Raw genomic sequence first — 15,191 nt, forward strand, 5'->3', positions numbered from 1 at the left:
GACGGCTTTCCTTACTCCCTATAGGGAAATAAAAGGTGTGTTTGCGGATTTATTTTATGTGTTATTTATAATTTTTAGCATATAAATTTGATAAAAAAATTCAAACGAATAATAATGTGAAACAAGTTATTCCACGAGTTTTGGTTTTTAAAATTAATTATTGAGGAAAGGTACTCTGAAAGGCACTTTACAATTTTTAAAAGCAAGCAATTTGCAGAATATAGTTTTCCAAATTTTGCTGACAATTCCTATATTGGTAGCAACAATTGAAAGAAGTTTTACCAAATTAAAACTTATCAAAACATATTTACGATCGACAATGGAGAGTGAGAGATTAAATTATTTAGCCTTCTTATCTATTGAAAATGCTGTTGCTGAGAAAATATTCATTAGTGAAAGAATAAAAGCTTTCGAAGATTTAAAATAAAAAAAATATATCTAAATTATAATTGATTAAATTAAAATTACAGTGTGAGATCAATAATTTTTGTTTGTGGTAATTTTTATTTGTTTCTTTTTATGTATTAATAGTATATCTGAGTGAATACAAATGATAAGTAGAGATAATGAAGTTATGAAATTATTAATAATTCGAAAAAATAATTATACTTATAATGAGAAAGTACTTAAATATAATAATTAAAAATTAAAAAAAAAAACTTACGGGCATCACCGACGGCGTCTGCTCGTGGCGCGAAATTATGTTGGTCCGTCACTGTTTACACACAACACAATCTACTGTAGCACTACTTCTATTCTTTAGCCTGTAAATTATGTGTGCTGTCATGTCCGAAATGTGTGTGTACGTGGGAAGTAAGACCTGAGTTTTGTGGACGAAAAACCCTGGCTCTGTATGAGATCGGTTAATTCACCTTTATTAAAAAAAACCCATATAAAGATTCCTCCAGTCACCACCATAATCGAATTTAGGCCTTTTCAAATCGAAGGGCGAAACGTACCGTTGTTCTTCAATGCGCTTATAATGAGCCAACGTGTCGGTCAATAAATAAATATCTCAAAATATTATTATTATGGGCAACTCTAGGGAGTCCTTAGACTCATCGAGGATTATCTAATTTTAATTACTTTATCTTTTCCATTCTTTATGAAAAAAGGCTCGATTTGGATGATAAATTAAATGGTCGACCTAGGTATGAGGATTTGGTACTACTAGGAACAGAGGAGACTTTCATAAGAAAAATGATAGGTCATACACTAGGTGGCACACTAAAATGTATCCAATTAGTAAGGTATCTGTTCTGGTAGTGAAGTGTCACATGAAAACTGCACGTGTTTTGCTTCTGTTAACTGTAGGAGGATGGCCTCAAGCGATATAGAAGTAATTTTCAGGCAAGTTGCCGGTTACGTGTAATGTGAATCCTCTTACACCATGAATTCATTATTAATTAACAGTGCTTTAAGGAATTTATTTACCAATTTCTTTGAAGAAATATTTTTCCTTTTTGACATGTACATACTATTTTTTGAAGTAAAAGTATTACAGTATTTTTTGGTTTCTGTTTTCTACGCTATTCTTCTTAATGCGTTCAGTTTAATATCACATTGAAGTGTTACAGTGGTACAGCTGATTTTTGTTGTTTCAAATTACAGTATAGTCCGAAGGAATTTTGTACTTACATGTGTATAATGAGCATAAAGCATAGTAGTATCAGTAATGTATAATTGCAGTTTGTCAAAGTAATTTTGATTGTTTACTTTTTGATAATTGTAAGTGAAGTGTATAATTTTAGTGCTGAAATTGTTATTTCAAAATTGCCGAACTCATTATACTTGCTGTTATACAATGTGTGTGTCAGTGAGGTTTAAACAATTCGTTTTCACAGTATAGGGAAAAAAAAAAAAAATCGAATTTTAAAGTTTGTTTGTAATTAAATTGCAGAAAAAGGCGGGCTATGGGGCGTTCCTTCGCTAATAATTTTTTATCACTACGCGACTGACTTAAGTGGTTCTGAGTTATTGATAAGTAGAACATGTTGGTCACCTTAATCTTCACTATTACGTGACCAATATGCTATACTCAAGACCATTGAAGTTAGTCGCGTAGTGATAAAAAAAAATATTAGCGAAGGAACGCCCCGTAGCTTCACTTTTTTCTCTCCATTATCAATTATAATTTTTCTCATTTGTGTAGTGTGTTAAGTAATATATATGATTGCCAGTACCGAGTTTATTGAAAGAAAAAAAAATGCTGGTGAAGCATGTCAGAAGACACGACAGAGCTTAACTACTGCTGAAGCCGTTTTGCCATTCTCTGGTCGTGTCAGCACCTCGGTATATTCGTGTTGACGTTGGAAACCTTGAAAATATTTTCAAGGTTACCAATTTTTTGTTCCATTGGACGATTTGTAGCAGCATTATATACTGTATTGTATTTTATATATATATATATATATATATATATATATATATATATATATATATATATCAAAGCAATAACTGCGTTATTATTATTTCATGACACCTCCAAGGAGTTTAAAGACTCATTGGGGTGGGACCTCCTCTACAACTCTGTCTCCACCACTTAATCCACCAGCTACACCTACCCCAACTGCCATCATCTACACCAATGGTATCTACTGTCCACTACTAGTATTTTATTTTATTTTTGTCTGTAAATTATTCATGTTAGAGGTTTAATGGAATATTATCAGCACTGAGAAAGGATTAAAACAAATTTTAATGCTTCTAATATTTCGTCTCAGTCACAGAGACATCTTCAGGGATTACAAAATACTTTTTGTAACAACACAAATACAATACAACAGTGAATGAAACTAAAGTCCTATCTAGGTGGAGGAAGAATGTTCAAACATATATTAGAAAATGCTGCAAGAGAGAGTTTGGGAACAAAAAGAAAATGGATAAGATGCAGAGGTCTAAGACAATGGGATGAAGAGATCAAACAGATAAAAATTTGTTTTAATCCTTTCTCAGTGCTGATAATATTCCATTAAACCTGAATCATGAATTTTTCACAGCACTAAAACCTTAACACACGGAGTCTGTAAATCATGTTTTCTGAAGGCCAATTTGTATGTATGTGGGATGAAAAAAACCTGAATTTCCTGGGGGAAGAAATTCTGCTACCTCCGTATGAAATCAGCTAATTCACCTTCAATTGAAGGGGAAAAAAAAACAAAGATTTCTCTTGTCACAATGAGAATCGAACTGGGGCCTTTTCCAATAGAAGGGTACTATGTACCATTGTTCTTCCAGTTGTTGGAAAGATTTTAGTTTTAATTCCATCTGGAACTTTTAAAGATATTCACAGATTTACTTGGCAGGCAAGAAACACAAAAAGCATTATAAATTATATAATAGTTAATATGAAAGAAATTATCAAATATGATCCATAGACACCAGAGTATAATAGAGGCGCAGAGATAGTAAGACTACTACTTACTGGTAGGGAAAATTAAATGGAAACTAAGATGGAAGGGAAGAAAAAAAATCAAACGAAAACAGAAATACAGAACTATATAAAATGAAACTCTTAGACGATGAGGATATTAGAGGCCTGTATTAGAATTGAAATAGGGATTGGTTGAGCAAAATTGAGGAAAACAGGACAGTGGAGGAAGAATGGTCAAACATATTAGAAAATGCTGCAAGAGAGTGGGAACAAAAAGAAAATGGATAATGCGAGGTGTAAGGCAATGGGATGAAGAGATCAAACAGATAATTGAAGAAACAAAGACAGCATATAAACATTGGCTAAATTTAAGACAGATGAATCACTCATTGAATATATTAAAAAAAGTGCAATAGCAAAGAGAGCATGTAGGAAAAAAATAGAGAAATGTATGACAATTTTATAGCAAAATTAGAACGGGACTGCACATTAAAAAAAAGACCTAATACACATAGAATTCTCAAACAAATGAATAACGATTTAAAAGAAAGAACAAAAATTGATATGATTGAAATAGAAACTTAGCAGGAGTATTTCCAGAAGCTATGGCATGATAATTTGATCCTTGATACACGAATCTTCCCCAAAATATAACATCAGTAATATAGATGAGTTTACATACGAACAACTACAAAATACCCTCAAACAAAGCAGAACAAGCAAGTCACCAGAAGATAATATAAATACAGAACTTATTACATTTGCAGGTAAAGAATTTAACCTCATATTTTTAAAATTTATAAACCAAATATACAAAGAGGGAAAATCCCCAAAAATTGGGGTAGAGCTTTAGTGATACCAATTTATAACAAAGGTCTAAAAACATTGCAATAACTATTGTGGCATGAGTCTCCTCAATACAGGATACAAAATTTATTATTATTTGACACCTCCAGGGAGTCCTAAGCCTCATTGAGGGAGGACACCTACTCTACATCTCTCCGTCTCCACCACTCAACCTCATCCACAAACTGCCTAATCAACATCAATGCCATCTACTGTCCCCCATCACCACTATTATTTTCAAAGAAAATCACAAACATCCATGCCCATGGCAGGATTCGAACCTGCAGCCTTTTGGCTGGAGAGCAGATACGCTAACCACTCGCCAACCATGCCGGCAACACGGGAAAACTTACCTGGCCCGGACAATGGAAGGATTGACAGATTAAAATTTATGCAAAAATGTTAACACACAAATTATTATCCTATATAGAATCACAGTTGGGAGAAGAACAGAACAGAATGGATATCATAAAGGAAGATCATCTATAGGCTCAGCTTTTATCTTAAAAATAATTATAGAAAACCATAGAGAATAAAATATTGAAACACACATAGCTTTCATCGATTATATAAAAGCATTTGATAAAATCTTGAGACATAAACTATGGGAAACTTTTAAGGAGTATCGCATCCCAAACCAACTATACAATGTTCTGTTAAATATATACCATAATAATGAAATAGCAATAAGGCAAAATGATATATCTACTTGGAAACCAATAAATAGAGGAGTCTGTCAAGGCTGTGCTTTATCGCCATATTATTCAATATATACATGGACAATGCTATCAAAAAATGGAGAGAAGTAAATACACGTGGCTTCCAAATCAATCGACATAAAAATAGATGCACTAATCTTTGATCAGATCATTTTTGGAAAGACTGAAGATGAACTGTAGAAATTAATTTATAATTTAAATAATAATATACAACAATATGGCCTAGAAATGTTAATGGAGAAAACTAAAGTCATGGCTTTTAATGGAAATAAAAATAACCCTGTCAGAAGTAAAATAGGAATAAATAATAAAATAACTGAGCAAGTTAATAATTTCAAATACCTAGGCCGTAAACTATCTTTTATAAATGAAATAGATATTGATTTTAAGATGATAAACTTTATAAAAATCAATGGAGTAATTAATAGATCTTTAAACTTATGTATGGAAACATACAAGACCCAGAGTCTACAAAACAATAGCCAAATCTACATTATTTTATGGAAGTGAGATCTGGACCTTCGGAGAAAGAGAGATACAGAAAATTCAGGTAGCAGAAATGAAATTCCTTAAGGAAAACAGAAAACTCTTTATTAGATAAAAAAAAAAAAAAAAAAAAGAAATAGTGAAATAATTAAAAAATCTCAAAATCCATCCTATAACAGACTCAATGATTAAATGTAGAAAAAACTGACTAGATCATATAGCAAGAATGCAGAGAGAAAGATTACCAAAAAAGATGTTAACATATAATCCTAGAGAAACAAAGAATAGTGGACAACCAAGAAGAAGATGGACCGAGTCTGGAACAGGCCACGTGGTCTAGAACCTGCATAGGAAGATGACGACTATGATCATTTATCAGATGTGAGTTAGCCAGTCTCTTATAGATGGTAGGGTTTCATCAAAATGATGAAACCCCATGAGTAATGATGCAAAAGAATTTTGCCTGCAAAACAGGCAGAATTCTTTTGCATCATTACTCATGGAAGAATTCCAGTTTCTTAACTTCTTGCATTGATCTTTTTGATTTCTATGCCCCATTCTTACATTGCTGAACTTGATTGTTCATCTTTGAGTTTTTTCATCTTTGATTCATTTTTTCATCTTCGATTTGTTTAGCAGAAAGATCAGAATTTTGTCTAAATGGGATACCAAAAGAGTTTTCTGATATTTCTCAGATTATTCTGAAAGTTTGCACTTCATCCTTGACTTTGGACTTAGATCATCACTCTCTAAGTTTATTTGTGATACTTTATCTTCTCCCTGACTTATAAGTATTGCAGTTTGGAAATGCCTATATTATTATTATTGTACATCTTCTCCATGGAGTCAGAAGACTCATCTTGGGAGATTCATTATTCACACACTAGTCATCATTCACACAATATCTATCATACCTCTCTTTAAATTCATTCACTGATTGAAGCATTCACAACCACCTCTGGCAACCAATTCACCACCCTCCAAACAAAAAATCTAGTCTTATAACACCCTTGCCATCCACACTCTTTTGACTTCCACTGGTGACTCCTTGTTATTTCCCTTCTTGCCATGTACTGAAAAAAATCTTCATTGTTGATCCCATAAAACTTCTTTAATAACTTAACCCTGCTGAGGTCATGGCTGATCTGACAGATACAAACAAATTGTTTAATATAAATATTCTTACACATATCTAGTGTATAGTTTGGAGGTCATGACTAGCTGCGCATGCATATATTACAAGTGATATTCCACACTGTTTATGCAGTTAGTTTTGGTTTAACACGCATTATCTAAAGGTGTGTGATATTTGATAGTAGAATTGTATCTGAGAGATACTGCAAATTCTGTTGTCAGTATAGTATTGGTTTAGTTTTTTTTTTTTTGTTTACCATTGAAAATGGCTGGAAAAATATATATCGATTGAATAATCTTTTTTTTTTTTTAAGTTTTATCGTATTTTAGCACATACTAGTAATGAATGTATTGCTCAGATACACGCGACCTACGCTGCAATTTTTTCAACTGTGACCTCTGCAGGATTAAATTCTTCTATCATGTCTCCTCTTTTTTTACCTGTCAGCTAATTTTTGAACCCTACAGACTGTCAATCTATTCTCATTGGGAGCATTCCACAGACCTGCCACAATCTGTCACTCCCCTCTGGATCCTCTCCACAACTTCATCCCCATGAAATCTAGGAGTCTGGATTACTGTGCACAGTAATCTAGATGCAGCCTTATTAAAGCCTTATATAGGAGATCAATAACCTCTCTATCCCTGCTTGTTAGTGTTCATCAACCATGTCCTTTGCAATATGCTCTTTAAACTTCAAACCTCTGTCCCCAGTCACATCCAAGCCTTTGGCCTCATCAGTTTCCTGCAGTTAGTTCCATCAGTATAGTACAGGGCTTCTGATCTCTTCCCAAAGTGCACCTTACACTTGGCCACATTAAACTGACAGCCATTTACCTTTGCCCATACTGCTAGTCTGTTGAAGCCTTCCTGCAGGATGTCTGCATCATCTTCACTTACCATTGATCCTTCCAGTTTTGCTTAGTCAGCAAACAGAGGACCAAGTACTGAGTCCTGTGGTACACCACTGGTCACTTGCTTTCTCCTGTACTCAACTCCTCCATAAACCATTCTTTGATATCTGTCCATCACCCACCCTGTAATTCAAATCACCAGATTATTATTACTATTTCATGACATCTCCAAGGAGTTCAAAGACTCGTTGAGGGAGGGCACCTACTCTACAACTCTGTATCCACTACTTAATTTACCAACTACACCACCCACAACTACTATCATCATCTACACCAGGGGGTCTTCAATGCATGGCCTGCAGAGCTCTTTGAAAATTTTAGAAATTTTGGAATCTTTGAAAAAATAACTACTTGACATTAAAACGCGATCAAATTAAATATAATTTCAATGAAGGCCACGTGCCACTATACTGCGGTATTTAGAATTGTAAGATGCTTTCCAGATTCGCAAGGAACGCTATGTATTTGATACTTTACATAAAATCATATAAAAATACATATTAAATAGACATGATTCTTCAGCCATCTACCAGCACCAAGCGGTACTTAAGTACTAGTACTAACATCTCCAGGTAGATGGCTGAAGCAGTAGTTTGTTTGAATGTGCTGTCTAGTGCCCTCCAGATACATCTCAAAGGTTCTTGATACTTTATTATTTTCATCTAAATACAAGAGTGTCTCGTACACAGTTAGTCAGTCGTGAACAGTATGATATACATGTATAAGCGCATGCAGATTCGTCGTGTTAGCCATAGCCTATTGTGGTTTTATATTGCCAGACGTTTTTCATTAGTGTGAGACATATTCAGTGGATAATAACCGTTACATGGCTGTTTTGGATAATTTTTTGGGTTCACCTTCCATCACTATGGCATCTATGAGTAAAAAGCGTAAATCAAGTGATTCTTGTTGGGTTTTTAATGAAAAGTGGACTAATTTGTACATTTTTGTGCCGATCGACGATAAGCCAGTGTGTTTAATTTGTCAACAGTCAGTGTCAGTATCAAAAGAATACAATATAAAATGACATTATGAGATCAAGCATGCATCCAATTTCGATCACCTTCAAGGGTGACTTCGTGTGGACAAAGTGAACCCTCTCCAAATTGATTTAAAATGCTAGCAGGGTATGTTTAAAAAGAAGAGGGAAGAGAGCAAAGTGTGCATCAAAGTAAGTTATGTAATAGCTGAAAAAATTTGCTAAAAAATCAAAAGCCTTCTTGGACGGAAAGTTTATGAAAGAGTGTCTCATCACTATTGGGGATATGGGAAAGAACAAAGGGTTTGTTGCTCTGTTATGGAAAGAACTGGAGCTAGAAGCAAAAGATTTCATCCATTACCACTGTTTTATCCACCAGGAGAATTTGTGCATGAAAACTATTGGATTTGAGAATGTCATGAAAGTTCTTGTTACTGTTGTCAACATTATTAGGGCAAGAGGATTGAATCATTGTCAATTCCATAAGTTTTTGAGCCAAGAGTGCGAAGCGGATCACGGCGATGTGGTTTATTATAGTAATGTGCATTGGTTGAGCAGAGGGAAGGTCTTTAAGTCAAAGACTTTTAAGAGTCTTTGACTTAAGGAGCAAAATACAGCAGTTCGTGCAAACCAAGGGGAATCTAATTGCGGAATTTAGTGATCAGAAGTGGATGACAGACTTTGCCTTTGTGACTGACATCTCATTGCATATGAATGACCTAAATACACTGCTACAATCCAAGGATAAACTGGTGCACGCTCTGTTTGATCACATCAAAGCTTTTGTGGCCAACCCAAACTTTGGGAGGCACAACTCACAAAAAAAGACTTAACTCATTTTCATCTTCTTGCTGAGTCCAACTGTTCGTCTCTTGATGAATACGCTACAAAATTAGCCGTGTTGTGAAGCGAGTTCGAAGAGAGATTTAGTGATTTTCGTAACCAACAGTCTTCTTTAGATTTATTTTCAATAACATTCAATGTCAGTACTGCTGAAATGCCAACTCAGTACGAATGGAGCTGCTTGAACTCTAAAACGACTCTTCTTTGAGAGAAAAATTATTGAATGTGCCCTTGCTTACATTTTACGAAGACTACATTTCTGAGGACGCATTCCCTAATCTTTACCACTATGCTTTGAAGATGTGTGCTGTGTTAGGAAGCACATACTTATGTGAGCAGTTCTTCTCCGGAACGAAACGTGAAGTCCAAGACAAGAACTCTGATTACGGACCAACATCTCGAGAATACACTGCGCATAGTGACTTCCAACATTGATGCCAACATCGACAAGCTGGTCAAGGAAAAACATTGCCAAGTTGCCCATTGACATTGTAAAAAATGAATGTTTTCTTCGTTAAATTATCTTTTTTCAAGTATTGATTGTATTTACTTATCATGAACCTGACTCCTACTATGCTCTTAAAGCTGAGTTTGTTTATTTTTATAGGATTTTATGTGAAGTATCAAATGCACAGCATTCCTTGTGAATCTGGAAAGTATCTTACAATTCTAAATACCACAGTATAGCTTAGTGGCCCGCAGCTTTATTGAAATTTTTAATGCGGCCAGCACTGTTTGAAAGGTTGAAGACCCCTGATCTACACCAATGCCATCTGCTGCGTAATTTTTGTCTGTAAATTGTGTGTGTTCTGATGGCCGATTTGTATGTATGTATATATATGATAGATTAAGATCTATCCTCCCAATTGCTTCAGTTTATGCAATCGAGTTCTATGTGGAATCTTGTCACATGCTTTTGCAAAGTATCACTGAGTAGCCATTTCTCTTATCCAACTCCATTGTTACTTAACTATAAAAAGTAAGCATATTACTAAGGCAAGTCCTACCTTTCACAAAACCATTTGTCCTTCATGGAGTATCATATTCTTATCCACCCAGTTCTGCATTCTGTCTTTCACTAATTTTTCCAATACCTTAACCACCACTCCTGAGTTGATTGGCCTATAATTTGTTACTTCTGTCATGGAGCCTCCTTTATGTAATGGGACTATTTTGCCTTCTTTCCCTCCATTGGTACTTTCCTAGTATTGAGTCTTTAATTAAACAGCTTGGTCAGAGGAGCTTATAGTTCCCTTGCACATTCTTGTAATACATGGGTCGATACACCATCTAAACTCATGGCTCTGTTTGTATTGAGGTTCTACAATATTTTAAGCACCTCTGTTTCTTCAACCTCTATTAGCTTCTTAGTCAATGTTACATCTGGCATTGCATTGCCATCCATCTAGATGGTATACCCTGCAAAATGCTCATTCAGCAATTCAACTATTTGGTTTGGTTCTGTTATCTCCCCACCATCAGCACTTTTTAAAATCCATAGTCATTCCATTTTTTTTTTACTTGCCACACAATAATGGTCAATTGGTCAATAATGTAGACCTTTGGAATATGGTTGGGTGCAATAGCAAAATTGAATCTTTTTTTTTAGTTTGCTGACTTAAATGAAGGAAGTCATAACTAAACCCAGCCTGCCTGAGGATAAAGTAACCTTTAACCTCTCTGATCATTCCTTAACACAACTGGAAGTCATCATACAAAAAAAAGGATTTAGTTTTGCTATTGTACCTAACCATATTCCAAAGGTCGACATTATTTCCAACATAGAGACAGCACCCTCATCTTTGTCCGAAACAATAGCCAATGATCTTAGTTTAAAGAGTGCTGTTATCCTTTCATCGGCAAGACCACCGAACCAAAATATAATGCCTTCAGAAGAGAACTCTCTCCAACTTGAAGGACAAACAAATCATCATTTTAAAGGCAGACAAAGGAAACTCGGCTGTTATCATCAACACCAAAGACTACACAGCTAAGATCACAGAGTTACTCTCAGATACATCAACTTATCGGATATTAGATTCAGACCCTACATGGAAAAACCATGAGGCCACTAATAATTTATTATGTAATATGAATAGTTGGTCTACAGATCTACAACAGAGATTGAAGTCATTGCACCCAGTGACACCGAGAATATATGGTTCTTCTAAAGTTCACTAAAGTGGAGTCCCTCTATGCTTCATAGCAGACGCAAGAAATTCTCCAACCTACCTATTGTCTAAACACCTTGTCCGTCTCCTAAAGGATCATATTCGAAACTCTGATACCCACATAAAGAATTCAAAGCACTTCATTACTAAATTGAAAAACATCTCTATTTTTGAAACAGATATTCTTACCAGCCTGGATGTGGTATTATTATTCACCAACATCCCGGTAGAAGTTATCAACATTTTACACATCTGTATCCTCAAGATACTGCTAACCTCTTCAGTCATTGCACCTCAAATCAAATTTCTTTAAATGGAACGGCACTATTCTATGAACAGCTAACTGGCTTGGCTATGGGCTATCTCCCTATCTCCTCCATGCACAGATCAATTCATGGAGAAACTTGAAAATGACATCCTTTCCCAAATACAGTGGAGGTATGTTGATGACGTTTTTATAATTTGGAGAAACACTAAAACAGCGCTTTTTGACTTTCTAACAAAGATAAATTCCTTCTATCAGAAAATCAAATTCACTTTGGAACTTGAGAAGGATAGACAACTGCCAACTTTAGATACCCTAATCAAGAAAACAAACATATGGACATATCAGCCTTAAAGTCTACCGTAAACCAACCCATACTGGACGTTATCTTCACTTCTCGTCTACTCACTGCATTTCTCAAAAACTGAGTGTTGTACACATGCTCAAAAATAGAGCCATGGGCATCGTATCAGAAGAAAAAGACCTCCAGGATGAATTAACTCTTATCACAGACCCTGGTAAACAATGGCTAACAAAGAAATTTAATTAAAAAGATTCTTCATAGCAACCACACACAACAACAATCTGCCAAGACTCTATATAAATCCTCAATTGCCATCCCTTATGCAGGAACAGTGTCAAAAAGGATTGCCACACTCTTCAAACGTTTTGAAATTAGAGTAACTTTCAAACTGATCAAGACGATCTGAACATATTAAAGTCACCAAAAGACAGCAATGCCTTCTTCAAATAAGCTTGAGTATACAACATCCCTTGCTCTTGTGGTCTAAACTACATAGGTCAGACATCAAGTAGTCTTGAAATAAGAAAAAAGGAACACGTAGGGGATGTTAAAAACACAGAATAGATAGTTCCGGATGCCCTCCACTTCTTCAAGAAGAAAATTTCCGGTGTCACAATTTCAAAGAAGCCACAGTGGTTCTCCGTTCTGAAAGCAGCCTAAACAGAAATCAAGGAATGATCCTGCCAGACATATGGAAAACCTTAATAAGATCACTAAGCTTGCCAGAATTTAATTTCGCTGCAAATTACAAGAGTGTGCACACACACAACAACTAATGAAACACACGTTCCATGCGTATGATGCTATGTGTCTTTTTAATTTTGTTATATTTTATATGTTTGTTCTATGTACTAGCGACTTTGAGTTGTCCTTACCGTTTGTATGCCTTGAAGAAGCCAAACAGCTTAGTTGATGAAACTTGTTGGCATAATTTATCATTAAATTCATTGGTCAATAAAAAAACCAGTGTAATCTTATTCTAAAATTAAGTTAGTGGCCAAAAAAATATACTCACAAGGGCAAACATTGTTGAAATAAAAATTGAACAGTGACAATTAGACATTCTATTATGCTCTTCCAGTGCCGTGACTCTGTATTTAACAATTTTTGTTGCACTGAATCAATCATTTGTTCTAATTTAAACCTAGACAACAACTCAGTCCACTTCTTACACGAAAAATCTAAAAACTTTCAGTTTTTAGATTTTTCGTGTTCATTAAGATAGATATAAATGCCCCCGATCGTTATATCCATCAGCAGTGAGTGAAATTTTATTATTGGAAAGCAACTTACAACAGAAACAAAATACAGACTCTTTTTCTTTAGAAAGATTAATATATTAATATATTCTCCATTGCTCAGTTCCCTAGTGTAATGAATTAATGAAAATTTCTGACCATTTAGAGCTGTACAGAATAACTAAATCACTTTTTGGTCTCGCCGGCGGACCTTTCACTACGATTTCCAGTCTTTCAACATCACTTAAAGAGGGATTTCATATTGCTGGATCAATGTTCATTTCAAGTTTATCACTTAATTTTTTTTGAAGAGGAAGATGTTAAATCAGTTTCATTTTCACCCTCATTGTAACTAATATCGACATTACTGGAATCGCAATTAGAAGTACTTACAATGAGCTCAGAATTTTTGGTTTCGGTCCTTTTGCTTATTTTCTCTTGTACTATATTGGCTGTTTCAGTTTTCAGATATTTATCCAAAGGCCCGCTTTGTTTCTGAATATCGCATGCTTTTTCCGATTTTCGTTTGCAATATTCTGTGCCTGATAGTTTTTTCTTTTATCAGACACATTGGGATACTAAAATTATTTTAAAAGCCAACTCCTAATAACCATCAAAAAAGTATCATTAACAATCACTGCACAACTGTATTATCAAAATACATTAATACAGTCTGTATTTATGTATTTTGATTCTGTTTCTTTAATTGGTTTACTCTTAACCAGTTATCTCACTATGATCGTTTGGTCTCATTGGCTAAATGAGATTTAACCTTAGGTTGAGATCAACTTATGGGCAACAGTGGAATTGGAAATAAATGCAAGATAGGTGTTCTGCTATTGTCATGTTGTCTGATATTAACACTGACCGTGCGATATTAAATGCAACATAATACTTAAGAAAAATTGACATAAACTGGGTTTTATATTGGCCGAAGGATTTTAATTGATACTAAGTAAGAAATGCCAACATGTTTTGCCAACTTCAAGGTGAATAAAAGAGATACAAAACAACTTAAATACTTAAACTGTTCATGAAAGAATGAACTGAATACAATTGTATTTTGTTACAAATAAAGAACGCATACATCAAATGCATAGGGTGTGTATGATGTCAACTGTTGTTATGCAGGAACGTTCTGTAATTAGCAGCACAATTTAACTCTGGCATGTTTAATGATCTTATGAGGGTCTTCTAAATATCAGCTAGAATTAATCCTTGGTTTCTATTGAGGTTGTGTTTAGAACGGATGACTGTTATGGCTTCTTTTATATATCGGGAACGGAAATCTTCCTCTAAATAGGGCATGAAGCTTTTGTCCCATTCGATGGTGTGGTTTGTCCTCGAAATGAAGGGCTAACCCAGAATTGTCTTCTCTGTTATTGTTTATATTTCCTGCGTGTTCGTTTTTTTACCCGAATATCACGCCTTTAGAAAAAAAGCACTATGTTTAGTTTGAAGAAAAATAGAGCAATTATCATCTTAAAAGCAGATAAAGGAAACTCTACAGTTGTCTTAAACACCAGAGATTACAAGAGAAAGATCACAGACTTACTCTCTAACACATCTACCTATCGTGTTAGATTCAGACCCAACAAGAATAAATCACAATGAAACAAACAACTAGTTACGTAATATGGACAGCTGGCCAACAGACTTAAAATGAAGATTAAAGTTGTTACATCCACTAACGCCATGACTATATTGCTCTCCCAGGCCCAAGTGGAGATACCAGGCAGAGGCATTATAACCAATACTTCTGCCTGGTATCTCCACTTGGGCCTGGCTCCCACTGAAGAGACCACAATAAAGGTCGAAACTAATCTGGTAGTAGCCCTTCCCTTAATGCATAACGTTATACATATCCGCAAGGAGATGTGTTTTGCATTATGGGAGATACTGAGATAGGAGTGATGGTA

At 34.9% G+C, this 15,191-nt stretch overlaps 1 protein-coding gene across 1 annotated transcript in view; it reads left to right on the forward strand.

Annotated features, from left to right (window-relative positions):
* Positions 1-1,205: 1,205 nt before the first annotated feature.
* Positions 1,206-15,191, forward strand: part of Cndp2 (Cytosolic non-specific dipeptidase 2) — a 327,834-nt gene continuing 313,848 nt past the window's right edge. The window contains exon 1 of the mRNA XM_090414788.1: positions 1,206-1,350. Coding sequence (XP_090270914.1) covers positions 1,319-1,350 — 32 coding nt within the window. The 5' untranslated portion in view covers positions 1,206-1,318. The remainder of the gene's footprint in view (positions 1,351-15,191) is intronic.

The sequence above is a fragment of the Typopeltis vanoorti genome, chromosome 25, assembly GCF_054136105.1.
Source record: "Typopeltis vanoorti isolate ZY-2024b chromosome 25, IOZ_Tvanoo_1.0, whole genome shotgun sequence".
NCBI classification, from domain to species: Eukaryota; Metazoa; Arthropoda; class Arachnida; order Uropygi; family Thelyphonidae; genus Typopeltis; species Typopeltis vanoorti.